General features: G+C 60.0%; 1 protein-coding gene across 5 annotated transcripts in view; it reads left to right on the top strand.

Annotated features, from left to right (window-relative positions):
* PACSIN2 (protein kinase C and casein kinase substrate in neurons 2) overlaps positions 1-21830 on the top strand; it is a 115517-nt gene extending 93687 nt beyond the window's left edge. For 2 of the 5 annotated variants that reach the window (XM_037028515.1, XM_037028514.1), the window contains 10 exons: positions 6339-6495; positions 8284-8519; positions 9834-9989; positions 10912-11087; positions 12869-12989; positions 14282-14287; positions 15293-15414; positions 16834-16956; positions 17398-17591; positions 20133-21830. In XM_037028515.1, the coding sequence (XP_036884410.1) occupies positions 6339-6495; positions 8284-8519; positions 9834-9989; positions 10912-11087; positions 12869-12989; positions 14282-14287; positions 15293-15414; positions 16834-16956; positions 17398-17591; positions 20133-20245 (1404 nt within the window). In that variant the 3' untranslated portion in view covers positions 20246-21830. The remainder of the gene's footprint in view (positions 1-6338; positions 6496-8283; positions 8520-9833; positions 9990-10911; positions 11088-12868; positions 12990-14281; positions 14288-15292; positions 15415-16833; positions 16957-17397; positions 17592-20132) is intronic. The other 3 variants (XM_037028516.1, XM_037028517.1, XM_037028518.1) reach the window with 3 other exon arrangements.
* Positions 21831-27362: the final 5532 nt, after the last annotated feature.

The raw sequence follows: 27362 nt of genomic DNA, 5'->3' as shown, positions 1-27362 counted from the left end.
GCCCAGGCCTCAGAGCGCTCGGCAGCTCCTCAGTGCCCCTGGTTCTGCAGCCTGCCACACAGCTCCCAGCGCCCTCTGCGCGTCTAGAAGAACTGCAGCGCCCCCCTGCCCCGGGCCTGGCCTGCAGGGTGGAGGAGAGCAAGGGCACATCCTCGCCCTCTGAACCGCAACACTCCCACATCCTGCTGTGCAATGCCCGGTCCATGCCGGAGGGGCAGGGAGGGAAGCGCTCCTGCCGGGCCTCGTGAGGCGTGGCGCGTGCGCAGCTCGCCTCTGCGGCCCCCACGTCCTGCCTCAGGCCTTCAGAAAGCGTCTCCCCGTGGAGGTCCCTCTGACTCTTGCCTTGAGCATCCCCTCCTCCCGGCAGTCCCACCACCCAGTGTTCCTTCTAGAGCTTGTCACCGCCTGTCACTGTGTTACTGATCTGACCGCAAGTCTCGCAAACATAGCGACCACGACAGTTTGTTCATCATTGTGTCCCTAGTCCCTCGCGTGTCCTTGACACACCGTAGGTGTGGGTTACATATTTGTGAGTGGCAAGAGGGTGTTGCCAGGCCCTCAGAGATTGAGAGCAGTGCTCCGGCAGGTCACCAGCCAGCTGGTGTCCTGGCCGAGTCTGTTCAGTTAGAAACCCTGGAATGAGGAGGGACTCTGGGAAGTCATCTGGTCCCGTTCCCCCTTCACTTTGTGTCCGCGTGGCCAAGATGAGGAAATGGCCAGGTCTGGTCAGGTGATGGCCGTGCCAGGCCGAGCGCCTGACTGGGAGACCCTGGCCTGCAAACCCACCACTCCCAGCGCGCCGGGTACTCCCAGTGTCGGCTCCGCCGCGCCTTCTGGTCCGGGGACTGGGGATGCGGGGGCCTGACAGGTACAGGGCCAGAGCTCTGCGGACCCCCACCCTGTGCGAGGAGGAGGAGGAGAGGAGGTCCTGTCGGGGAGGGCTGGGGGCTGATGGACCCTAACCAGCCGCTCTCCCTGCTGTCTGTGGCCTGGAGTTGAGGAAGCCCAGCGCGTCCCCTTTTGCCCTCTTTCAGGCTGGTGGAGAGTGTTCTGGAGCCTCTCACGTGTTTCATCGGCTTTGGATGAAATGAGACTCCGGCTCCATGGGGCGGCCGGGTGAGGGCACCACAGGGCTTCGCCGCTGTCCAGTGTGCTTGGCACAGTGGGCTCGCCCTGGACTTCAACCCCAGGCGTGAGGGAGCAGTGTGCAAAGGCCTTCGGGTGGCAGGTTCGAGGGCATGAGCGTTCTGAGGGGGAAATGAAGGCATTTTGGGCAAGCGCATTAGTAGCTTTCAGGTCTGGGGTTCCTGACACAAGCACATGGTGGGGTCAAGGGCGGGGCTGCACACTGCCTTACCTCCTCGGCCTCGGGCCTGCTCTGCGTCTGTGCGGCTGGTGGGAGGCACACACGTCATGTGACACCAACCTGCTAGGTCTTGGCTCTGCACGCTCTCCTCAGCCTGAGGAAGGTTCCGCAGGTGGGCTCTGCCTCCTTCTGCCTGCGTGGTCACGGGTGACTTCGGGTCTTCAGACCTCGGTTTCCTTTTCTGTAAAGTGGGACCACTAATAGGACCCACTGCCGAGGATTGTGACAGGCCTCGATGATGTGACATGTGCAGAGCTGTCGACACTGCGCAGCTGAGCGTGGATGTCCTCTATGGTGATGCTGCTGCTGCTGCTGACGGACCCTGTGTGGCTCCTGCTGCCAGGCGGCCGCCGTCCAGCATGGCGGGGAGCTGACAGCCAAGTGGGATGAGTTGTGACTGCGTGCATGGGGACAGTGTGCAGATGGGCCCTCGTGGGGTGCAGCCAGCAGGAGCCCGGGGTGGGGAGTTGGTCTCGGCAGCTTGCAAGGGCCAGTCTCCAGAGCCGCTGTCTGTCACGCCTTCCCTCCGGGAGCCTCACCCTCCCGGAGCCCAGCAGTCCCTGAGCACAGCGCCCTCAGGATGAAGGCCCCACCCTGGGGACCGCTCGCTGACCAACCCACCTCCCACCCACCCCTGCACCACCGCCAGCTAAGGCTCTCCTCGTTCCTCCGAGTTCTGTGTCCCGTGTTCCGTCCCTGGTGGACCTCTCAGTGCCCCTAGGTCTCCATGCTGTCACATCTTCCTCTGGTAACACTGTTCCCTCTGCCTGGAATCCTCCCCTCACCTCCGCATTCACATGGCCAGCTTCCTGCTTGTCCCTGAAAACCCGGCTTGGATGTTGACTTTGGTGCAGCCCCCGACCCCCACCCCACCCCTCCCTCCGCCAGGCTGTCCCCGGAGGGAGAGGACAGCACCGTGGGCCTGCACCCAGGTTCACATGTGTTGAGCGTGTCTTCAGTACCTTGATATCCGAGGGGGTGCCTGAATTTAGAGGAAGTTAGGGCCGCAGGCGGCTTCAGCCCTAGTTAAAAAATTGGCCTTTTGTGAATGAATCAAGTGATGACGGGCTGGAAGAAAGCTAATTTCCAATTTCTGCGTTATCTGCCATGTGGCCAGCTCAAAACAGGGTAGTGTTTTGAAAAGCAAGAGAGAAGCTTTTTAGTTACAAAACCGATAAAGCAAATATAGCTTACCATGTGTCCTGACCTTAGAGTACGATCAATTTGTCATATATTGAAAATTAATTTTCTTGCATTTTAAAGACCTGTGGTCATTATGCCTCAGTTTTAAAAGTATGTAACAAAGAATACATTCTACCGAAAAAAACAGATGGCAAATAGGAACAAGAAAAGATGTTCAGTATCACTGGACAGTGAGAAAGTGCAAATTCAGTTACAATGAACTGTTGCTACATACTGAACAGAATGACTAACTTTTTTTTAAAGTTCTTTTCTGCACTGACTGGTGTGGCTCAGTGGACTAAATGCAGGCCTGAGAACCAAAAGGTCTCCAGTTCAGTTCCCGCCCAGGGCGCATGCTTGGGTTGCAGGCCAGGTCCCCAGTAGGGAATGTGCGAGAGGCAACCACATATTGATGTTTCTCTCCCTCTCTCCCTCCCTTCACCTCTCTGAAAATAAATAAATAAATAAAATCGCTAAAAAATATATTGCTTAAACAGTTTTTTTAACCAGACGATACCAAGTGCTCACAGGAAGGCAGAGCAGCCGAAACTCCCGTACACTGCTGATGGGGATGCGCGGGGCACAGCTGCTGAAACCTAAGTGACTGCACTAGCCAGCACTGCCCCAATCAATTCGATAAAAAAAGAAATAGAAAAGAATGGCTCAGCCACGGTGGAGAACAGGTCCTTTCCTGCAAGGTTAGATGTGCCCTTCCCATCGAGCAACCCCACTCCTGGGCATTGACCCGAGAGAAGTGAAGACATGCGCCCACGTGGGGCCCTGCAGGCGGGTGCCGTAGCTCCTGGGTCTGTAACCACCCCCACACTGGAGATAGCCTGCACGGCCCTCGGCAGGAGGAAGGAGAAACGCAGGGCGGGCTTGCCTGCAGTGGGACCCGCCCGAGCAGCGGGAAGGCAGGGACCACCAACACCGGCAGTGGCGTGGGTCGGTCTCGAAAGAGTTACTGTGAGAGTCAGAGCCTGTCACAGAGGGCAGGCTGTGACCAAGAGGCCCCATGTATCCTGGCCCTCTGGGGGAAGGGACAGACACCAGAGCAGTGGTGGCCAGGGTGCGCGTGGGACGACGGCAGTACCCCGTGCCTTGCTGTGGCCGGGTTATGTGTGGCACACGTTGGTCTGGGCTCACCTGTGCGTGGCTGGAAGGGGCATCTGTCGGCGTGTGTGGGCTGGCCTTGGTTTAGAGGGACGGCTACCAGCGGCCCTGCTCTGAGGAGGGCCCCCAGCACCGTGCTCGGGGGCCAGCCGGCCACAGGGCTCTGTCACAGGTGGTTTATGGAGACGGAAACAGTGACGCCTGGGTGTTCTGTGGGGTGAAGTGCTGGTCTGTCACGAGCCCGCGTGGGCCTTTGTGCTGAGCGAGGCCGGTGGGGCTGGAGTAGCTGGAGCATGGGGCTGCTGGCTGGCCTCCTCAGCACGCCCTCCGCCCGCCCGCCTCTGACCCCAGCAGTGGCCACGGCGCCGGCTCTTAGACGTAAGGCACGCGCTCCTGGAAGCATCTTCCTGGTATTCCTGGCTGCTTGTCTGATTTCAAGAGTCATTATTTAAACACAGGGTGGGGCAAAACTAGGTTCACCATTCTTCGTGTGCAATATAATAGCACTTAGTATCAGTTACTCGTAACAATACAAGGATGAATGGTGCTGTGTGCACGCACAGCTGAAACCTGCTTTTGCACCTCTGCTGGTGCCAACTGACAGGCTGTACCAACATGGGCCTGACTGAGAAGCGCCCTTTGCTTTTCCGTAAACCCCCTACAAGGGTTTTGAGAGTCGGGGAGGCAGCCCGCTTTGCCACCGGTGACTGGCCAGTTTGAACGTCGTCAGTGGCAGTGAGCTGGAAACAGTTCTGCCCAGCGGCCGAGGGCACCGTCAGGGGCGCGTGGAACCGCACGACCTGGGCCCTCCTTGCCACCTGCTCAACGATGCCGACAGGTGTTTCGTGGGATTTTTTTCTTCACCCTGCTGTAAATTTTGAAACAACAGTAAGATCCCGTTTTAAATGGGAAGTGAGTGAGTGATGTCACTTCCAGCTGGTGGTGAAATGCTTGCTCTCTCCTTCCTTCCTAACAAGGGGCTGCTGTAGGGCAGAGCTGAGAGCCCCGGTCTAGCCTCCGTGTGTCGGAGGGCCGCTGGCCTGCTTCCTTGGCCGAGGACACACAGCCAGGCCGGCCGGGCGGCCCGGGGCTGCGGAGGGAGCAGTGCTCAGGCACTTCACTCGGCAGGCCCGCTGCCCGTCAGAGCTGGACTCTGGACAGCTGCTCAGGCTCCTCCCCCTCCCCCTGGGGGAGCTCCTCGCCGTGCCCCTGGCAGCGAGTCACCTTGGCCGTCCCCCACCTTGCCCATCTCCACGCAGGGCCCTGTGTTCTGGGCCTCGGCAGGCCCTTCCCCCCACTGCCCCAGGCCTTCCTCCTCGCCCTGTTCTCTGGACTCAGGGTAGGAGAAGCTCTGGTAGCCTGGCTGTTGGTAAATCTAAGTGGGACCGGCAGTGCCACCGGGCCGGGCCCGTCGCAGCTCGGCAGAGAGGGGCCCAGCTTTGCGGATGGTCCAGGCTCACTCTCAGCAGGGAGGAGACGTGGGTGTGGTCAGCCAGGCCAAGAGCCTTCTAGAGAGAGTGAGACTGATGAAAAGTGGACTAGGGATTTTGAGGACAGGGAGAAAAGTGTTGGGAATACAATAGCTCACGTTTCTGTCTCATTTCCTCTGGGAGCCAATGAACTTTGTGGTGTCCTTTCAAGTCAGTGGCTCAGAGGATGAAATGTTGAACACTTGGTTATTGCTGCAAATGAGCCAATAGTGTTTTCTTAATTGTCCTTTTATCATTCACAATTTAGATGAGGAGCTGGTTGCTCCTCTTACATGCGAGGAAAAGTAGTCGACACCCACCCTAGTCCTCGCCCACGCAGAGAAGGACTGCAGCCGCGGGGTCTTGGCAAACTGGGCGACGTCTCTGAGCCACGGTCTCCTTGTCTCAGGGCGGTGGCAGCGTTGGGAGGGGCAGGTGCCTAGTGTGGTGTCTGGCACGCAGTAGGTGCTCAGCAGGTGGAAAACAGTATTGATCACTGTAATTGGGTGGCATGCCGGAAAGCTCTTTATGCCTGTGATGACCAAAGGCCTTTCGCCAAGAGTCTGTAATGGAAGATCATTTTAATATGAGTTCTTAAAAGGTTATTATTATTTTACATCTCTCCAGTTAGACCCCCCTCTAGGAAGCTGTCCCTGGCCCCTCAGTCTGCGTGAGAGGCCCCTCAGGGCACCCGCAGTCCCTCGATTCCCTGTATCACCGCCCTCCCTGACCACAGGTCAGAGCATGCACTCCAGCTGCACAGACACTGAGGAGCCTCGAATTGCTTGGGTTTTTTTTCAAGGTTTTATTTATTTATCTTAGAGAGGAAGGGAATGAGAAAGTGAAGGAGAGACATATTAGAGTGTGGCTGCCTCTCGTACATTCCCCACCTGGGGACCTGGCCCACAACCCAGGCATGTGCCCTGACTGGGAATTGAACCAGTGACCCTTTGGTTTGCAGGCTGGTGCTCAATCCACTGAGCCACACCAGCCAAGTTCAGATTGCTGTTTTGTATGTTCCTGCTGGTGAAACGAAACAGGAGCTTGTCATCTGCTGATGCAGGAGGCCTTTCAAAGGGGGGAGGGGGTGAGCCTCCCTCCGGGAGCCTGCTTGGCCCAGAGGCCGTCTGTGTGGCAGGGAGGGCAGGCAGGTGGGCTGCCGCCCGAGCCCCAACCCCCAAGCCTCCCGGCTGACTTCTGTCTTCCAGGTCGGGAACTACAAGCGGACCGTGAAGCGGATTGACGACGGCCACCGCCTGTGCAGCGACCTCATGAACTGCCTGCACGAGCGGGCACGCATCGAGAAGGCCTACGCGCAGCAGCTCACCGAGTGGGCCCGGCGCTGGCGGCAGCTCGTGGAGAAGGGTAGGGCCCCTGCCCAGGGCAGGTCTGAGCGAATCGGCGATCTCCCTGTGCCAGCTTCCGCTCTCATAAGGAAGTGGGCAGGAGCGAGCTCGGTGCTGGGCTGTGATTCATCTGGGGGAGCAGCAGGGTGCCGTTGTCACCCAGCCGCGTAGGCTGTGTAAGACTCCCTCCCCTTTCCTTACTACAGGGCCTCTCCGGGGTGGGCACCTGAGTCTCCCATGGCAGCCCCCGCCATCCACAGGATGTGCCACGCTGGCCAGCTGAACTCACACAGCTCCCCTAGGGCCCAAGCTGGAGTGCGCGCCCATCAGCCCAGAGGCCTGGCCACCCGGCCCCACAGCTCTGACCCCAGAGCTGCCGATCTGTGGGGTCTGGTCCTGGAGCACTCGGATCGGGTGGATGGTGACCCCCGACAGGGCTTCAGATTTGGAAGTTTAATGCAAAACAAGTTTTTCCCGTCTCCCGTCTCCCTCCCTGGCCAAACAGGGGACTCCAGAGCTTAGCAACAGAATGATGCTGTGGCTGTGGATTGTGCTCAGGACACGCTTCCCAGCAGTCGAGGGGGAGCTTAGATTGCCTGGGGCGGAGCGGGTTAGTAGGAGATCCTCAGGTTCTTGGAGGCACCAACCAGGGGAGGCAAGGCCAAGGGGCGAGGGGGCCTGGAGGGTGGGGGTCTGGAGGGCAGGGCTGCAGGCTGCTTCAGGAAGGCCGAGACCAGCTGCCTTCCTCCCCGAGCCCGTCTGGGGGCTTCTCGTGGAGACGGGGGCAGAGCAGGTGCCAGCAGTAGGGCAGCTGTGCGTGGGGTGGCCCCATGTCACTGGGTTCTGCCTTCGGGACCCAGCCATCAGCACAGCCCCTCTGTCCCTTCCAAGCTCAAGGTTCACAAAGCACTTGACCCCCGCCTCGTGGGTCCTGCCCAGCGCTGCAGGGTTAGAGGTCCGGAGGGGCTCACCTTCCACAGCCACCTACCCCTGCCTTCCCCCCGGGCCTGTCCGTGTTGTTGCCCGGCTCAGACAGTCATTGTCCCCAGTGAGCACCTGGAAGACAGGACCCAGGGACTCCACTGTCACCCCCAGCTTCCACCTCTTTCTCCCTCCCTCACCTCATGCCACCCACACCCTCGAAATGAGGCTGGAGTATGGGTTTCCTTCCTGAGAACAGTGAGTGAGGTGAGGCAGGCACTCCATCCCACAATCTAGAGAGTTCCATCCAGGCCGGAGCCACTTCCTGCCTCCACCTCTCTTTCCTCCCCCAAGACAGGGCTTCTCTTGTGCTGAGGAGACAGCCCTCCATGCCACAGGCAGCTCTCGAGTCCCTGCTCCTGGCTGGGCTCTTCTTGGGGGTGGACAGCAGCGCCCATGCCCTGGTCCGCCAGGAGAGCCTGTGGTCCGGGAAAGGGGTCTGCTACGGAGCCCCCAGGGGCAGCGGCCCGGGAGGCAGGTCAGCTCACTTCAGAAGGCCTCTCCTTATAGAGCCAGCCTTACTCCAATGGAAACTTCAGAAATCTGAGTTTTTTAAGAACCCAGCAACTTTAAAAAAGGAACTTTGGGTAATTCCCCAATTCCCTTAGAAAAGAATGGCCACGCTGATTCAGCTTCAGTTCCTTCTGACTTTCCCCAGCCTAGGCACTAAAAAGGGAACAGCCCCTGGGAAAAGTGTCGGAAACAACCAAGAGGAAGCCTCCCAGCCAGACAGCCAGGCCGCAGGCCCCAAACCCCCGGCAGCAGGAGAGGCTGACAGGGCCCGCCCGCCCCGCCGCGTCCGTGATCCCCGGTTGTGTCCGTGCAGGGCCCCAGTACGGGACGCTGGAGAAGGCCTGGGTGGCCGTTGCGGCCGAGGCGGAGGGAGTGAGCGAGCTGCACCTGCAGGTGAAGGCCGCGCTGATGAGCGAGGACTTCGAGAAGATCAAGAACTGGCAGAAGGAGGCCTTCCACAAGCAGATGATGGGGGGCTTTAAGGAGACCAAGGAGGCGGAGGACGGCTTTCGGAAGGCGCAGAAGCCCTGGGCCAAGAAGCTGAAAGAGGTGCGCCCTCCTGCCAGCGGCTTCCCGGCTGCCCGTGGGCCCGTGGTCCGAGTTGGTGACCACGTGGCCCTAGTCCTCCCCTGTGGCAGTGCCCCCCCCAACCCCCCCGGGAGTTCCTGCGTTTGCAGCTTCAGAAACAGAAGGCCCTGGTGGCTAATTACCAAGGTCCAGTCATAAATTTAACCCTTATCACCCCATGTTACAGACGGGAAACTGAGTATTAGGACCCCATGCTGGTAATAGAGCCCCAACCCCAAACTCTGATCTGCTAACAGTACTTCCCCCAACCCCAGAGTTGTCCGCCACAGACTTCTGAGAGCCCCTTCGGGCTAGGAGAAAGGATTCATTTAAAATTGTTCTCTCTCGTGTGGGTTTTTCTCTCACGTTTGCAAACGACACTGAGATTCGTTTGTCTGAAAGAAGCAACCAAAGTGGCCGCGTCCTGCCCAGCCTTGGCTTGCTGGGGGCTTTTGGATGCACGTCCCTCCGGAGCTGCGCCCCCGCACCCCACCTTCAGGCCCCTCCCGCACACCTGCGTCTTCTGGTCACAACGGCGGCCTTTCCTCCTTCCCGTCCTCTGTCTCGGCCTTTGCCGCATCTCCTTTCTCTTCCTTTTTGTCCCTGGCTTCACGTATAACGATGTTGCCCCCCCGTGAGGCCACGGCTACAAACTCATCTCTCCGGAGTGAACTCTGTGACCGGCTCAAGTAAGGGACGTGCACATCAGTGTGTATGTGCCCACGCACGGGCGTGTGTGACAGCCACCAAAAATCGTGGCCAGTGGGGCCTGTGGCCCTGCCTCCCAGTGTTGCCCCCTCTCTTGTGTTAGGTTTTTCCTGTGACGCTCTTTGCGTCTGCTGTTCCCGCTGCCTGGCATGCCCTTCCCTCAGAGGGCCACCCCCTCTTTACCTTCTTGTTCCAGGTCACCTGGGTGGCTGACTCCACGCAGCCCCACTGGCCCGGCCCCACCACAGGGTTCCTGTCTCTCCCTTGCTTTGTTTTCCTCCTCTGCACTTGTCACCTTCTAATACACCCTCAGCTTGAATAATTTCTTGGAGTTGCCTCCCCAGCTATACTGGAGCAAAGTACACGCCCAGGTCCTCTGTCTGGTGCCGTGCCCCTCCCTGGTGCCGTGCCCCTCCTTGTTGCCTAGGACAGTGCCCTCTGTTAAAGCCACTGGTGATTCTGCCGCTCGCAGCTTTACTCCAGCTCTTTTCTCGCCTCTGGACCGCACAGGCGCTTCTGCGGGCGAGGATTCTGACCTTTCCGAATCACGAAAGGAAATCTGGTGCTCAGGAACCCCTCTCTCTATAGGTAGAAGCAGCAAAGAAAGCCTACCACACAGCGTGCAAAGAGGAGAAGTTGGCGATATCACGAGAAAACAATAGCAAAGTGGACCCATCCCTCAACCCTGAACAGCTTAAGAAATTGCAAGACAAAGTAGAAAAATGCAAGCAAGACGTTCTGAAGGTAAGTCATGCACTCTCTGTACGTGATGAGCGCGCCTGCCTCTCTTGCTCAGGTGTCTGGCACACAGGGAGCTCTATCGCTCGCTGCTTGGTGGCACAGGTGGGTGGAGGGATATGGCACTAAAACCCGCTGCTGCCCCCAGGAAGGTCTCAACAGGGCCCACGGAGCCCGCCTGAGGATCGGGGCGGAACCCTGGGCCATCAGGGGAACGATGACCCCTACGTCTGGGGACGAGGTGCCTGTGTGGTGGGGGTTGCTGCAGCCTCGCAGCGGAAAGGGGCTCTGGCCCAGGGCATGGATGTCCCCCAGGCAGGATGGGGGAGCTGGCGTCTGAGCCTGCACAGAGGGTCTTGAGAGCCAAAGTGCCCATGGCCTTGAAAGTCAGGCAAAGCAAAGAGCTTGAGCTGCTGCGGGCAGGGAATCGCTGGGGAAGGGAGGGGCAGAGGTTTGGAGGACCAGCCGTTTAGAGGGACTGCTCGGGCGTGGCAGGGGGTCTCTGTGGACGGGCGGAGGCTGGTGCACGGGGGCTGCAGGGGCTGGGAGTGAGAGGGTTTTTCTGGCAGCCGCAGCAAGCCCCAAAGAGATGTGGGCAGAGGCTGCTGGAGCGCGGGGTGGCGGGACTGGGGCTTTTGGTGAGAAAGAGACGGTGAACAGGTGATGTGGCCTCCAGGGTGAAGGTCAAACGGGGTGTTTGTGGAGGACTCCCTGGATGCAGGGGCAGGGGCTGGCCTGGGCTCCAGGCTACCACCTTGGCTCTGAGGGTGGGGTGTGTGTCAAGGGACTCGAGGGGTGCAAAGAAAATAGATTGGGGTGCCCCCTAGATACTGGACACAGCTCCTCACTGTGCTTATGAAAGCGGCGCCCGTGGCGCCCCGCTGACTCGGCCGCCGGCCCTCCCCGGCGGTGCCCCCCCTCCTCGTAGACCAAAGAGAAATACGAGAAGGCCCTGAAGGAGCTGGACCAGGCCACGCCGCAGTACATGGAGAACATGGAGCAGGTGTTCGAGCAGTGCCAGCAGTTCGAGGAGAAGCGTCTGCGCTTCTTCCGGGAGGTTCTGCTGGAGGTTCAAAAGCACCTCGACCTGTCAAATGTGGCCAAGTAAGTGTCCTCTCAGCCACAAAGCACGTCCCAGTGGAGTCAGTGCCCCGCTGCCCCCGAGCAGAGCTCCGTCGCCGCCCCCGGACTCAGGGCAGCGGTGCTCGTCTGGTCCTCTCACGGCTGCTGAGCTCTGCCCTCTGGGGACGGCCTTTGCTGGGCCCGGCTGAAGCCACGAGACGAGGGGCCGTGCTCGGCCAGCTCTCTGGGCCTGGGCAGGAGGGGAGGCTGCCGCTCGGACCAGCCGGTGAGTGGGAGTCAGCACTTCAGGGCTGGTGAGTCCCTCCCCTCCAGAGCAGCGGCTGCTGGCTGGGCCCTTGGCTCCTCCGCGGTTCTGGGCTTTGCCCTGCACCTTGTTGTGGAGCTGGGGTATTTCCTCTGCGCTTTCCTGTCTGTGGTCCCGTGATGCCTCTGTGCAGGGCAGAGGTCCAGGCTGACTCTGGACTCGGACCCCTGGCGCCCACAGGGCAGAACACTTACCGTCGACTCAGTAGTCGAGGCTCGTGAGCAGGAGGCTACATTCCTCCGTGTTGTTCGTGTAGAAAACAAAAGCAGCTGTCCCCGCACAGCCGCGCCCGCCGTTTCCTCACTCTCTACACCCTCCGGCCTGTGCAGGGGGAGGCGGCGCCCTGTCTCTCCGTCTCTCCGATGAGAGGGCTGAGGCTGGGCCAGGTTAAGCGACTTGCCCGAGGCCATGCAGCTGGCTCGGTGGGGCAGGGCTGTGTCCTCTCTTCTGTGAGCAGAGTAACTCCTGGTCGCATGCCTGGCCGCGCTCCGTCCTCCAAGCCGCTGGCCAGGAAACTGTGTAGTAGTGTCACAATACACCGCAGACCGTGTGGCTTCCATCAGCGGGAATGTGCCCCATCCCGGAGGCTGGAAGCCGCACAGCTCTGGGGCAGGGTCTGCCTGCCCCTTCCAGCCTCCGGAGTTTGCTGTCGGTCCTTGGCCTTCCCGGCTGGCGAGGCATCGCTGCAGCTTCACATCATCTTCCCTCTCAGTGTCCATCCAGATTTCCCCCTTTTATAGAAAATGTCCGTGGGTTCGGGCCCACTCTGGTGGCCATTTTGACTAGATACCTCTGTAAGGACCCTATGAGGGGACATTTTGAGCTGCTGGGGGTTAGGACTTCAACCTGTGTTTTGGAGGACACAAGTCAGCCTGTAGCAGGTGGCATTAGGCCCACTCGAAGGAGGTGGAAGGTGAGGCCCAGATGGGGTGGTGAGTTGCCAGCCACGTAGATTACAGCGACGGTGCCAGGGCCCGTGGTGCTACTCCTGCCCAGCACAGCCGGCTTCCTGGAAAGGTCAGCTGCTGTGAGCCGTGGAGCAGAAGGCGTCCCCCCACCAGGTGGTGTCTCCGCGCACTGCTTTTGCGTGGCCGAGCATAAACCGCCCAGCTTCTTGAAGGGATGGTTTAGTCCCTTGGGGAGGGACTTTCCTGACGCTGGGTTCTGGACCTGATGAAGCGGGGCCACCCACACTGGTGGCCTGTGTGGCCCAGGTATCAGTGCTTTTTGCATTCTGATACAGAGCAGAGCCACGTTGTTGCCAGCTGATTGCTAGAGGCCCATGCAGTGGGCTCCCCACCGTGGTGGTGGCTTGCATCTGTGCACGCTGAGGACAGACGATGACACAGCTGAGCCAGGGTGGTGTGTCCTGACCTGCATTGTGACATCGGCTGCTGTGTGGCCGCAGAGCTGGTGCCTGCTTCTGTGCCAGGCACGGTGCTAGGATGGACGGTGGCATTCCTGCCTTTCAAAAGCATCGTGCTTCTCTCTGGTTTAGCTACAGAAACATTTACTGCGACCTGGAGCAGAGCCTCAAAGCGGCCGACGCGGTGGAGGACCTGAGGTGGTTCAAAGCCAACCACGGGCCAGGCATGTCCATGAACTGGCCGCAGTTTGAGGTAAGAGCAGGCTGCACGCATCCCCCTCAGCCTGGAAGAGGCCTGGCCCACAGGGTCGAACCCCGCACTGTCCTTCTCGTTCCAATTCTGCACTGGCCATAGCGAGCTGATGCTCTGTCTCCCACACGGCGGGCACTACTGCAGGGCTTTCTGAACCTCTAGGGGAGGTGCAGCGCCGTTCCTTCTCACTGAGAATTGGGACGCTCACTGGTTAGCCATCGGCACTCCTTCATGGGGAGGCCCAGGAGCTGCAGAGTATGCCGGGCACCCCTCCACCACCGGTTCCCTACCCCACCCTGGGGCTGGGCCGGGAAGGGGGCAGCCACAGCACACACCAGGCCTGGCAGACCACGGCACCCGCCCCGCAGCCTCTGGTCCAGATCAGGAGGGGAGTGTGGTCTCGCTGTGCCGCTCTTCTCCCCGGTCACACTTCTCCGTATTTCAGACAGTGAGCTCAACCAGTTTGGGTTCAGGGTTAACTTTCCTCCTTTCCCATTCCCATGGGCCCGAGCCGTCCAATGTCCGTACATGCAGAGTGCCTGGGGACCTTGGGCTCTCCCAGCTGCAACGCTGGATCACCAGGCACCGCCCCCGCCTGCCCCCACCCTGAGGGAGCAGACAAGGCGATGGCTCCAGTCCTGCGCCTGTTTGCTGAGGGCAGGATTCTCCCCGCCTCGTGGTGAAGCGGGGCCTCTCCCAGGAGGATGCTGGGAACGACTCCCCGCCTTGCACTGGAGCCGACTAGCTTCCCCTGATTCAGTGCAGCCCGAGCCCAGGCTGCAGGCGGGGCCCACCGCACCACTTAGCAGCTGTGGGACACTGAGCAAGTTACTTGCCCTTTCTGTGACTCAGCTTTCCCCTGTGTAAAATGCAAGGACAACAGTAGCTCTCCCCGTGGGTGGCTGGAGGTCCATGACGTGGGCCGTGCCGGGTTTTGGCCACAGCCGGCCCCACAGCAGCTTGGCCCGTCCGAGCCAGCAGTTTCGTCATTCCTCACACGTGGGGTGTTCTCTGGAGCTTCTCAGGAAAGCTTCCGCAGGTGACAGTGTGGGTCCCTGCAGCCGAGCGCCCTCTCGACCCCAGTCCCTTAGGCTGTCGGCAGTCAACGCCCAGGCAACACAGGTCTGACAAGGACACGACTGGGTGCAGGCTGTCTCCCTGGGTGCAGTCCTGGGGAGAGCCCTGGCGGCCCCTCCCTGCGGACCGTAGCGCCCACGTGCGGCACCCACCAGTCTTAGCAGATCATGCTTACTTTCCTCTAATGAAACTGTTTCTTCTTTCCATGCCACAAGGATGAGGTAAGTTACTGTCTCGTAGCTAACTCACTGAAGTCCAGCCCCCTGCCTTGTGGGTCCAGCCGGGTGGATCTGTGGCGGGGGGCCCGAGGCTGGGTTCTGGAATCGTGTGCTGTGGAGAGCCGTGGCAGCAGTGGTCAGCCTGCTGGCTTTGTTTGTCCGGGTTTACAGGCAGAGCGGTCCTCCCTCGAAAAGTCGTCCGGGGTGGGTCACGTCGGCCCTTGCGAGCAAGCCACCCGGGCAGGACAGGCTCATGTTCAGAAGGTCTCTCAGTTGTGTTCTCAGTCATCTTATTCCAGCTGAGCGATAACAAACCAATAAGCAGCCGGGTCTGGCACCACCTCTGTGTGGATAAGTGACTTTCTCTGGGTCGTAGTTTCCTCATCTGAGAAATGGTGGACATCTCTAAGATGGCATCTGATCTGGCACATCTGTCACCGCATGTGAACAGAGCTATGACTCAGTCCCACCAAGCAGGCGTTCAGTTCAAGCTGTGTGATGCTGGGTGCCCCGGGAGGGAGCACTCATTCACCGTGTGTACTTGAGCTTTTCCGGAAGATCGTGCGGTAGCCCTTCCTTCTCCCCCATCCTCTTGGTGCTCCCCACCCTGGTTCATAAAGGCCTGGGCACGGGCTGGGAAATAGTGAATCTCTGGTATCTCTGGGGAGATACCTACTTGGCTTTGTTGGCAGCTCCCACCCCTCATGCTGCTTTAGGTTGAAAGGAGCAGAAATCTCGGGGGGAGGGCGCCCCTCCTTGGAGACGTGAGGGGTGGGTTAGCTTATCGCCCCTGGGGTGATGCAGTGACCGGGGCTTCATTCCCCCACTGCAGACCTGTTCAGGTCCCCGCAGCCAGCTCTCTCACACCCTGGGGACCAGAGACAGCTGAGCGTGTAGACAGGAAGGGTCTTCAGCTCCGAAGGCCAGGGCCCCTGCCCCGAGTCACAGACTGATGTGGTCTCAGACAAACGAACATCCCGGTTTCTCTCCCTTGGTGCCGCTGTCCAGGAGTGGTCTGCAGACACGAACCGAACGCTCAGCCGGAGAGAGAAGAAGAAGACCACTGATGGTGTCACCCTGACGGGCATCAACCAGACGGGTGACCAGGCTCTGCAGAACAAGCCCAGCAGGTAGGCATGGCGGCCTCCAGCCCCGAGCCCTCTGCACCGGCAGGGATGCCCCAAGCTGGGACTTTAGGGGGGTCCCTGGGCACCCGAGTTCTCCTAGAGCTGTGGGAAGATCCAGAGAGGGAGCCTTTGCCACACACTTGCTTTGGGCCCCAAGTCAGGAGAGGAGTTGACCTTGGGTGCTGGTCATGATGAGTCCCCAGGGGTGCACACAGGCAGGGGAGGTCGCTGTCGGCTTCCTTCGGGTGGGTCCGAGCATCCAGACCGGGCTGTGCCCGCCCCTCCTGCGGAGGGCAGGTGCCTGGTGGGAGGGTGGCAGGAGGGCATCAGTGAGTGTCCCCTGTCAGAGCCTCGGTTGTTTCTCACTGTTGGCTGAAGCTGAGTTTGGCGAAAAGAGGTGGCACCGAGGCCATCAGAACTTCTGGGGAAGTGTGAGCGAGACAAAGCCTGTCCCGCCTCCAACTTCCCATCACCCATTGCAGGAGCTCAGCCCCTGCAGGGCTGTGGTCCCCAGCCCTGCCTCCCTGGGAGCCTGCCTACCGCACAGCCCCAGGGCAGAGCCTCCGTCAAACCGAGCGGTGGTACAGTGCATGGGGCTGCTTCTTGCGACTGTGGCTGCCTGGGAAAGGGTCAGCACAGCGTCCCGGGGCCTTTCTGAACCCCTGCCCGGACTGCCTGGGCGGATGTGGCCTGTCCTCTCTCAGCTGCTTTGTCGCCATCTGGGCAGGTGGGCAGGTTAAATGACGAGAGCAGGTGGGCAGGTTAAATGACTGATCCCTGTCCCAGGGATCAGGCCAGCACCTGTGTGGCTGGGGTGGGGCTGGGGAGGGAGGACAGGGTGGCACCTGGGGAAGTCCAGGGGGCAGTCCAGGCTGCGCGGGCTGCTGCATAAATTCAGCCGCCCGAGACGACCCCCTCCCAGAAAGCTGGCTGGGGAAAGGTGCCAAGGCGAGAGGGGGCCTGGCGGTCTCAGACGTCTGGCTCAGGTATAGGCAAGGGCAGGCTGGGCCCAGTGCCCTTCACCAGGCCTGGTGTAAGGTCATTCGGGTCACTCTGGTGCCGTGTGCGGCATTTCTTGCCGGACCCTCCAGTAGTCAGGAGGGGTGCGCTGTGTGGTGGGGTTCGCAGAGCTCCAGGAGCCTCCCTCTTCTCATCATCAGGGCTCTGAGCCCCCTCGATGAGACCCGGACCCCGTGCACTCCGCCCCAGGGCTCCCGTTCGGGGCGGACTGGTCCAGATGTGGAAGGAGCTTGAAGGGTGTTTAACAGCCAGAGGACAGCGTTTGGCCGACACCAGCTTCCTGCTCAGACGTGTTCCTCCCACCTGACTGGTGCTTGTAGCCCCTGGCCCTGGGGTCCTGCAGCTGGAGCACCCGGGAGTCTGCGAGCTGGGGTCCCCTGAAAGCTCTCTCTCTCCCCATAGTGACCTTAGTGTCCCGAGCAACCCCCCACGGTCAGCGCAGTCACTGTCCAGCTACAACCCCTTCGAGGACGAGGACGACACGGGGAGCACCGTCAGTGAGAAGGAGGACATTAGGCCCAAGAAGTTGGTGAACAAACGTTTCCCTCTGGTCTCCGCCTGGCTCGCTCTGTCTGTCTCTTGTCCAGGGTCCCAGCCCCGTGGTGCTCGAAGCCATGCTCGAGGCCCGCAGGCAGTGGCCTGGCTGCCAGCCGTGGACAGTCCTGGGCTTTCCGATTTCTCAGGGAGGGGGCACCCATTAATCATCTGTGGTCACTCTCTCTCTGTCTGCCATTTACTGTGGTCAAGGCCTCAGCGCAGGAAGACCGGCTGGCCAGGGGTCCCTGCCTCTGCCAGGGGCTGGTGCGGGCCGGCAGGGAGCCCGACCGCCAGCCCGACCGCCAGCCCGACCGCCAGCCCGACCGCACTGTGATGCTGAGGCCACGCCCTGCAAAGGAGCCCCAGCCCAGTCCCGGGCCTCCTGCCTCTGTGCCCCATGCTCAGGCCCCGGCCCACCCTGTCTTGCAGCGTGAGCAGCTTCGAGAAGACGCAGAGCTACCCCACCGACTGGTCTGACGACGAGGCCAACAACCCGTTCTCCACGGACGCCAACGGGGACTCCAACCCCTTTGACGAGGATGCCACCTCGGGGGCAGAGGTGCGGGTCCGTGCGCTGTATGACTACGAGGGGCAGGAGCACGATGAGCTGAGCCTCAAAGCAGGTGCGTGGCGCCCACCAGCGCTCCCAGCCTCCCGGAGAGCCTTGTTTTGTGTGAGGTTTGCTACGAGTCCTGTGAGTTACGTGTGTGGGTCCCCCCCACCTCAACTTCGATGCTCAGTGCCAGAACTCGGCAGAGGGAGGTGCCCTTGTGCCTTTGCGATGGCGGAGCCCCAGGCCCACCTGACTCCCCGGACGTCTCTAGAGGCAGCAGGCCGGCAGGTCCCCAGGGTAAAGCCCTCCTCCCAAGGCCCCCAGCTGGTGAAAGCTCTCGGTGCGCCCACCCTGCTCAGACCCCGGAGCAGCACCTGGTGCACCCAAGGGCGGCAGAGGCTGGTCTCAGCGGCAGCGCCCTCCAGACGCCCTCCCTGCAGCCTCAGGGGCCATGCTGACCACCCACACACCTCTGCTGCCGGTGGCTGAAACCGGTTTTATGGAACACAGCATCCTGATTACGTGGTTCTGCATTCAGACATTTTCGGGTAAATGTTGGCTGCTGCTCCCGGAGATGGGCTGCCGCCCTCAGTTTGAAAAGGCTGCCGCCTGTCTGAGGAGGCTGGAGCGGCCTGCGCACTCTGGGCCCAGAGGCACCAAGGTCCTTCGTCATCCTCGCCCGCTCCTGGAAGACCCCCAGACCCCGCTTCCGGCCCTCCTGGGGAGGCTGGGCCAGAGCAGCCAGCACAGGCCAACGGTGCCCTCCGCTCAGGCTGCACCTCTGGGACCCACCCTCCATCAGACCCCGCTCAGCTGGTGGTGGGATGGGGCCTGCGGCTGTGTCTGGAGTCCCTGCTCCTGAACGCCTCTCAGGGAGCCCAGGAAGAGGGGCCTTTAGCCTCCCCCACTCTGCGCTCGGCAGGCGCCCCGACAGGTCGCAGAAGGCTCTCCAGCACCTTGGGACATCTCTGTCCAGCTTTCTGGCCTCTTTGGTGAAGTTGTCTGTCCCCTGTTCTGTTTGTTGACTTATTTTATTTGTAATTCTCAATTTTCTTTTTTTTGTTTTTCTTTTTTCATTTTTATTTGTAATTTTCAAATTTAGATTATAGATTTAAAATGTTTCGTTCTGCTCCAAGTGAGGTGTCAGAAGCAAACTGGGGAAAAAATGTTTTTAGTCACCAGTTCACATTCTTACAACTTGGAGCTTTCCTATCAGTCTTGTCTGTTTTCTCTTATTTTTCTTTTTCACGGTGGGACATTTGTCCCCTGCCAGTGCCACTTTCTTCTTCTGCAGCTGCTCTGGCTGCGCACCATTCCTCTGGGTCTTGGGTGCACTCCGGCCGCGTGGGCGCATTGCCACGCTGCTGTCTCACTGTGTGCCTGGGAGCCCAGCAGCCTGCGAGGGCAGGGTCACAGCATCGGCCCAGTAGGGACGGGCGGGGCGAGGGGTAGGAGGAAACGGAGGCTTGCCCCTCAGCCACGCACCCTGCAGCCCTGTGACCACCGCTGACCGTGGCAGAGCAGCCCGGGGCCCGTGGGGGCCCAGCCCCGGGAGGAGTGGCCGTGGTGCACGGGAGAGGTGGTGTGCTGGGCCTTGTTCCGCGCCTTCCGTGTTGGGGCTTGCAGCCCTGCAGCGCCCTGTCCGTGGATGTGGGTGCAGGGCCCGGAGGCACAGGCAGCCCCGGGACCGGCCCACAGCGTCTCGACCAGTGTTGATGCTGCACAGAACTGAGAGCCAGGGAGATACTGCTAAACAAGGTGTAGCCCACAACTGCGACTGAAAAGGGGGCCAAAACACCAACGGGAGACACAAAGCCACCAACCAGACGGCGAGGACAGCCTTGCACCCACCCGGGTGCCCCTCTTCCCTGTCCCCGCTCTCTTTGCAAGGTGCTCCAGCCAGAGTGCCTGCGGCTCCTCACCCACAGCCCTGGTCACACTGGTACTCCTTGTCCCTTGGCCTGTCCCCTTGGGGACCAGGGTTCTTTCTGTCTCTCATCTCTGAGTCTCCGCCACCGTGGACCTGAGGAAGGTCCTTTCTCATGTCTAACAAACAAGAGATAAATCCAGCCACCCGACACAGAGCCACGGGAGGTCCGTTGGCTTCCGTCTGAGAGTGTGGGGAGGGGGTGACGTTTAAGTCGGAGGACGTGCCCGAGCTGCTGCTAGAGGTGGAGTGACGGGCGCCCACCCTCCCACATCCTGCTGCCTGCCCCAGGTTCCATGGAGGCCCTAGACGGCCTGCAGGCCTTGGAGGGACGCAGGAAGAGTGAGCAGGGGAGGCCCGGGGCAGGGGGACATGAAAGGAGTCCTCTGACCTGGCCTGGGGCGGTCAGGAAGCCCTGAGGCTGCAGCCTTTAATACTGGAGTCTCTGGGAGCCTCCATGGCGTTGGGGTGCTGCTTGCTTACAGGCACGGTGTGAACGCTGAGATCTCTTAGAAATTAGCGGGCCTGTGCTTTGCCTTGCCCCCAGCGGAGTGCCTGTCCCTCCCACCCATGGCATCAACCCTGGACGGGCCAGGTGTGGGGGCGGAGACCTGAGGGGGGCCGACCGAGTGGCCAGCGTGTCAACCACCAGCCCAGCAAGACTCCTCCCTTTTTGTCTTGCAGGGGACGAGCTAACCAAGATAGAGGACGAGGATGAGCAGGGCTGGTGCAAGGGGCGCTTGGACAGTGGCCAGGTTGGCCTGTACCCAGCAAATTACGTCGAGACCATCCAGTGACGGCCCGTGGGCTGGCTGGCGGAGGGGTGCGGCCCCAAGCTCCGTTAGCCGGTGGCCTGGGCAGCGCTCCGGCACCTCCAGCTGGCCGTGTGGGCAGCCACTCCTGTTCCTGAAAAAGACAATGGTTCCATTGCTCTTGGCTTCATGGTGTCTCTCGAAGACAGACGAGCCGGTCGTTCTCCTGGGTCTGGGCAGCCCTCCCAGAGCGCGGTGGGGAGACGTGAGCACGGGAGGACGCGCACAGCAGAGGTGGCCGGCCCCTGCCCACTCCCCCACTCGGCGTGCGTGTGGCTTTTCCTGGTCTGTGTGCCCCAACCTCGTCTGTGCGCCTCACCTCCGCGCCAGTGGAGGGCCACCCTCCCTCTCGTTCCGCTGGCTCCTTTCTCTGGTGCGTGCGCTCGTCACCCTCACCTCTAATGAACAAACGTATGTGCCGTTTCCTGAGGTTTTTAATTTAAAGGCTGTGTGCGGTTGTGCCCTTCTATTACCTGTTCGTCCGTTCATTTATGCTTAAATTCTGGCACAGATGGACGTGCACCGGGCTTGAGGGAGCGATGCCCCTGTCACCGCGTGGCGCTGCTCCTTGCCCATGCCACGCCCATGGCGGCTGCAGGCCGCGTGTAGACAGGGCACCCGAGGCAGGAGGCTGTAGCAGAGGGCGGGAACACCTCGCGGTTGGGTTTCCGCTGTGAGTGCGTGGCAGTGTTCCCCAAAGTCGCCATGTTTGGGAACCAGTTCCTTCTCCTCGTGCCTGACACACGACGCTCACACGTCGCTCACTCTGTCGGCGAGCGGAAGGTTGGGCTGAGAAGATGCACTTTTCGGGCGCAGGCACCTGTGAGTTAAGATGCTGTGTTAGTTAGGCCTGCGCGTCCTGGCCTGTGTCTGTATGTATTGTTTGATATTCAGAGAATCTAAAGAGCTTGTCTACTGTTTCTATGAGATTTTAAAGGCTCTTGACAGTGGATTCATTCTGTAAACTGCTTCAACCCGGTGGCATTCGGGCCCAGGCCTGGCTGGTGGGCTGGGTGGGCCTCCTCAGGCTCCAGCCACGGGCCCTGGGCCTCTGCAGTGGACACTGCCGGAGGGGGTCTGTCCTCCTTGGCCCGCTGCAGGCCCGCCTGCCAACCAGCCTCCGTCCCCTTCACGGCGGGGCCCTGTAGAGCTCCCGGGTCTGACCAGCGGTTGCAGATTCAGTCACCTGTGTTCTTCAGGAGCAGACGGGAGCTTGGGCTCACCCCAAAGAGCAAGGGCCTCTTCCAGGTGGCCTTGGTCATCAGGGAGTGGATGTGCGGCGGCCGCAGCTGCACTGTGGTCACGGGCGGGGAGGGGGGAGAGCTTCTATTTTGTGTAATGCAGGTGTCGGGGAGTGGCCGCCGCCATCACAAGCTATGCATCGCTCGGCGTCCCTGCGAGCTCGGCGTCCCGCCTCCACAGTGGACGTGTGTGCGCGTTTACCGTGAAGACTCACCAGCAGAAATCGGCATTTCTTTGCTACAGATTACCAAAAATGGTCAAGTCTTTTCAGTTCAGGAGTTTCTTTATAGTATTTTAGGAAAAAATCAATAAACAGTTGATCTCATGAGTACGACAGTGTCTGTGCCACGCGTGTGCCTCACACTCACATCAGCCGGAGCACGTGTCCCTGGCAGCACGGACCAGCTTGGGAGCCGGGAGAGACCCTAGGCCCAGACCACTGCCCCGGGGGCCGTGTGCCTGTGCCACTGGCCCCGCTGCACCAGGGGTGGGGGGGTTGAGGTCCCGGGCCCCGCAGGGTTTCTCTTTCCCCCGAACCTGCCACTGTGTGGCCTGGACCTCCCTCCCTGCCTGGGGCCCCAACAGCGGGACCAGACCAGCGACCCCGCACACGGCCGGGCTCCCCAGCTGCGTTCATGAGCACCTGCAGTGCGTGTGGCTCTGGGCTCTGCTCGTAGGCCGTCTGTGCAGAGCGTGCCTGTCTCCAAACACCCTGTCCCCGTTTCCCTTTGACAGACTCCAAGCCCTGACTGGGTGGCTCAGTGGATTGGGCATTGCCCCACCAACTGGAAGGTCACTAGTTCGATTCCTGGTCAGGACACCTGCCTGAGTTGGGGGTCAGGTGTCTGGTTGGGGGTGTGTGAGAGGCAACCAATCGATGTTCTTGTGCACATCAATGTTCTCTCCCTCCCTCCCTCCCTTGCTGTCTCTAAAAATAAGTAAACTCCTTAAAAAAAAAGGAAACAAAGAAACGGACTCCAAGAGCCAGGCTCACCTGAGGAGCCCCCCACGCTCACGTGAGTGAGGTGAGGAGAAAGGCCAGAGGGAGGAGGAGTCGGTGGGCAGTGGCCACTGCAGTGGGGGCTCATGGGGGGCTCGGGACAGACCTCGGTCCTGCGGCCGCCTGGTCGGATGGTGCTGGGCCCCTGCTGTCCCCTTCTGAGAAGGCGCTGGGGTCCTGCAGAGCTGCCCACAGCCCAGGCAAGACACCGGCCTCCACTGCACCTCGAGGCTGCCGTGCACAGGCAGGACAGGGCGGGAGGGAGGCTGGAGTCGCCCCGCTCTGCAGAAGAGGACTCGGGGTCCGGAAGCTCCAGTGGACTGCCGAGGTCCCGTGACAGCTGCGGTTCGGCCCACTCCCGCGGGGCTCTTAAGTGCAAACCAAGCCCTTCCGAGACCCCCCACAGGCCCTCAAAGAGCAAGGGGGCAAGTGGGCGGGGCAGCCTCTGCTCAGTGAGGCTGCTTCCCCGCCGCCTGTCCTCCCCAGAGTGCCTGCGAGGATCTGGAAGGGCCCTGCTGCCCGCCTGCCAGTCCTGGTCTGGTCCTCAGGGGCAAGCTGGGCCTCAGTTTCCCCAAGAGAGGATGGTGCCTGCCTTCCAGTCAGAGGATTGAAACGAAGGGAAAGGCTGCAGAAACTCAGGTGGCCATGTAGAGTGCTTATGAGTGACATCCCCTTCTCCCTGTCCCTAGCCAGGACCCTCTGGCGTCCTGGGCTGCCCCTCCCACACCCTCCATGTGGGCCACCAAGTCCCCTTCACCCTCCGTCCGTGTCCCCCACCCCCACCCCCAGCCACTTCCTGGGCCCAGCTGCCCCTTCTGCCCCCAGATCGAGGCTGTGTCCACACCACCCAAGCCTGTCCCAATTCCTTCCCTTCAGAGTGGGGCTAGGAAGGGGCATGTCATCCTTGTGCCCTGGTAATGCCCCCAGAGGGCAAGCAAGCTGAGTGACCCAGGCAGGGATCTGGCTCTGCTGAAGCCCAAACAAAAACCTGGGGCTTTCTGAGGTCCCCACACACAGAAGGTGTGGCTGACCCGTGTCCCTAGCTTCACCGTGGGGTCCTTATTCACCTAGATGCATGTGTGGCCTCGCCTCGGGCCTGGCCTGGCCTCTGGTGGGCAGCCTGTGGGCTGTGCCAAGGCCGTGGGTACCGGGGGCCAGGCCTGGAAGAAACCTGCTCACAATCCATCAGGTCGAGATGGGGGAGGTCGAGGAGTGCCCCCTGCTGGTTCACGGGGAAACAGGCAAGTGAGGGGAAGTGACAAGGCTGTGGCCACAGAGCAAGTGGTGGGGGAAGCCCAGAGAGGTCTGACCCTGAGGAGTGCCGCCAGGCAGGAAATCGGCAGGCCTCTTCCCTATTTCCTGTTCCTGGGCTCCATTCATTCCCCAGGCATTTACTGAGCACATACTGTGTGCAAGACTCAGTGGTGCCAGGACAGACACGGAGAAGGGACTGCATTTGCCCTCAGGGAGCTTGGGTAGGCCAGGGAGGGACAGCCAGGGAGGAGGGGGCCAGACGGTCCTCGGAGAGGGTACATGGTGGGTCCTGGCAGTCAGCCAGGAGCCTCAGGGAATCTGGAAAAACAGGTCTTCCGACCCCACCCCTGGGCCCTAAGGGGCAAGGTACTAGGGGGTCCTTGAGCTGTTCCCCCACTTCCAGTAAGAAGCATCCGGCCTGGGCTCGCCTGTGGGACCTGGAGCCTCTCTTGAACCTCAGCTCCCATCAAGTGATGGGGACCCACTTCAGGACGAGGGCAGGGGTGTCCTGAAGTGAGAGACCTTGCCAAGCAGCCGCCCTGCCCTGTTGGTACCTGGAAGCCACATGTCCTCCCCAAGCCTTTTCACAGCCCCAGCTCTGCAGAATGGTGGCTGCCCTTTTCTGCCCCTGCAGGAGGCGTGTGCGCCGCCCCACCCCCACCCCCGTGCCTCAGTTTTCCGTGGAGGAGTGGGTAGGGACCCCAGGCTGGACCTTGGCGCTCTGTGGTGGGTGCTAGCAGAGGAGCCAGGGCCGGGGTGGAGGCAGCTCCACAGTGGCCCGGCGGACACACCTGGGGCTCCCCAGGGGACACGCCTAGGTCAAGGACAGAGGCAGCTCCCCAGCCGCAGCGGGGCAGACCCAGGCGGCAGCACTGAAGTTGGCTAGACCTGCGCCTGAGGGATGAGGCTCACCCACTGCCCCACAGAGCCCGGGCCAAGCACAGGGTCAGAAGAGCTAGGCCGACCCTGGCACTATCATGGGACAGGAAGCTGCTTGGCCTGTGTCCCACCGGCCTTGGGTTTAACATTCACCAGCTACACGCCAGGCCCCGTGCAGAGCACCTTCCGGCACAGCATCATGTAAACCTCCTCATGATATATCAGCGCCATTATACAGATGAAACAAACCAGAGAGGTTGGTGGACCTGCATCAGGCCACACAGCAAGACAGGGCAGAGCTGGGGTCTGAAGTCTAGGGCCCAGCTCCAAACAGCAGGTGCTGTTGTCTGAATCCCTGGCCCTCAAACACCTGGAGGGCTTGCTACACCCCCGTTTGCTCAGCTGCTTCCCCGAGTTCCTGAGTCACCAGGCTGCACCGGGGCGGGGCGGGGGGGGGGGGGGCTCAGAGCATGCAGACCTAACTGGTCCCTGGGAGATGTTAATCCAGGCCACACTGAGAACCACTGATCCAAACAGCAAGTCAGAGCCACCAAACACTTGCTCCTTGGTTTGTTCAGGTGACCTGCAGATGCTCTTAACCCAACTCGAGGGCACAGGTGCCGGGCCCTGGGGACCCGGAGACTGACCAGCTACCCAGTCTGGCCAAGGAGGTGGGGACAACATGCACAGAGAGAACCTAGGGAGTCTGGGACGTGGGCCCATGGGACATTCCATCTCAGGCTATCAGGATTCCCGTGGAAGGGGCTGGGAGGGGGAGGGGGCAGCAAGGGCAAGGCGTCCCCCAAGGCCAGCTGGGCACATGGTGTCACCGATGAGCTGCATGCACTCAGGCAAGTCCCTTCATCTCCCTGACCCGCCACTGTTTCCTCATCTGCAGAATGACTCCCATCTTCCCTCATCCATGGTCGCAGGAGGTCAAGGGTGTGACAGTGCTCCGTCAAGCACAAACACGGGGCACCTCTTTATGGGAGCAGTCTCGACCCCATCAGCATCCCAACAAGAGCCAGCAGGAAGCAACTCACAGGCCCCCAGTGGAGCCTCCAAACCGTCCCCAGCCCGTAGCTGGGCGTGCGTGCTTCCTCCGAGCCACGCACTCAGCCACAAGTGGCCCGTGTATGTAGGAAGGCTGGCTTTTCCACACCAAAATCTGACAAGACACTTTTTTACTTCTCTGAAACGTAAGTTCAGTCTTACGAAAGCATAAGAACGAAGTCAATAAAGAGCATGGACTGTGAGGTCTTATCTCCTGCACTTGAACTTGGCTCCAGCAGTGTGACCTTAAGTAGCTGTGTGACCTTGAGCACACAGAGGTGACCAACCTTTGGGCATCTCTGGGCCACACTGGAAGAAGAGTTGTTTGGGGCTACACATTAAATACACTTGGCACGTAATCACAAAAAAATCTCAGCGTTTTAAGTAAATGTATGATTCTGTGTTAAGCCTCATTTGCAGCCATCCTGGGCTGCAGGCGGCTGCAGGTTGGGCACCCCTTAGTAAGTCTTGGTTTGCTCATCTATAAAATGGGAATAATTGTAGTAAACATTTGTATTTTACTCAGTGCCAGACCCTGTTCTAAATTCTTTAACATTTATGAACTCAATGAATCCTCACAGCAGCCCGATGAACTGGGTAAATATTGTTATTCCTATTTTTATAAATGAGCAACGGGGAGGCACAAGTTGCCAGAGAGGTTAGGCAACTTGCCAAAGAAGCAACAGGCATTACACAGCCGTCCCAGATTCAGCCGTGGGCAGTGCACGGCACAGCCTGTCCACTAGGCGGTGCTGTCGCACCATGAGGGCGCCAGACTCCGAAGGCAAGGAGGCGCCTCCGCCTAGTGGTGCTCCTTGAATGATACCTGTCAGGACTGCAGTTACCCCACACAGAGCTGCGACCTGAAAGGCGCTCTTCTGTGCTCTGGGGCACCTCATCACAGCACTCTCCCCACTCCCTCGCCACTGCTGGTGTGTCGCTCAGCCCCAGTAACTAGCAACCTCTTCTCTCTAGCCCAAGGCTTGTGGAGCTAAAGTGAGGAACAGCCCTGGCTGGTATAGCTCAGTGGATTGAGCACCAGCCTGTAAACTGAAGGGTTGCAGGTTCAATTCCCAGTCAGGGTCCATACCTGGGTTGCAGGCCAATGTTTTTCTCCCTGTCTTTCTCCCTCCTTTCCCCTCTCTCTAAAAGAAAATAAATAAAAACGTTAAAAAAACCAACAGCAATGAAATCCGTTCTGAACCAATCAATGAAACTCAGATTAGAGATGTTGCTTAACTTATGCTGGGGTTACCTCTTACATCCTGATACACCTGTCACAAGTGGAAAATATCCTAAGTAAAAAATGCAATTATTGAATATTACATGATTATCTATTATGCATGCTGTGCCCCTGAAACTTATATAAAATAATCTTGGAAAATCCAAAAAAGTTACATAAGTTTTTTTTTTAATGCTTTTAATACACCTAAACTTCTGAACATCACCGCTTAGCCCAGTTGGTTTCCACTGAATGCCCGTCCTTCCCACACCATCGTAAAGTCAGAAAGTTGGAGAATTAAGTCCAACCATCACAGCCCGGGGACATGGGTGTACTGTTTCAGACTTCTTCAAATCCTTTGTGGAAAGGGCTAACACATCAAGGGAGGAAGGCGGGAACAGTGAACAAAGGAACTACATAGATACCATCACTCTTTTTGAGGAAAGGATGAC

This window comes from Sturnira hondurensis, unplaced genomic scaffold, assembly GCF_014824575.4.
Source record: "Sturnira hondurensis isolate 20B ecotype Veracruz unplaced genomic scaffold, ASM1482457v3 Scaffold0019978, whole genome shotgun sequence".
NCBI classification, from domain to species: domain Eukaryota; kingdom Metazoa; phylum Chordata; class Mammalia; order Chiroptera; family Phyllostomidae; genus Sturnira; species Sturnira hondurensis.
The sequence above is the reverse complement of the archived record's forward strand: the minus strand, read 5'-3'. Positions and strand labels throughout refer to the sequence as shown.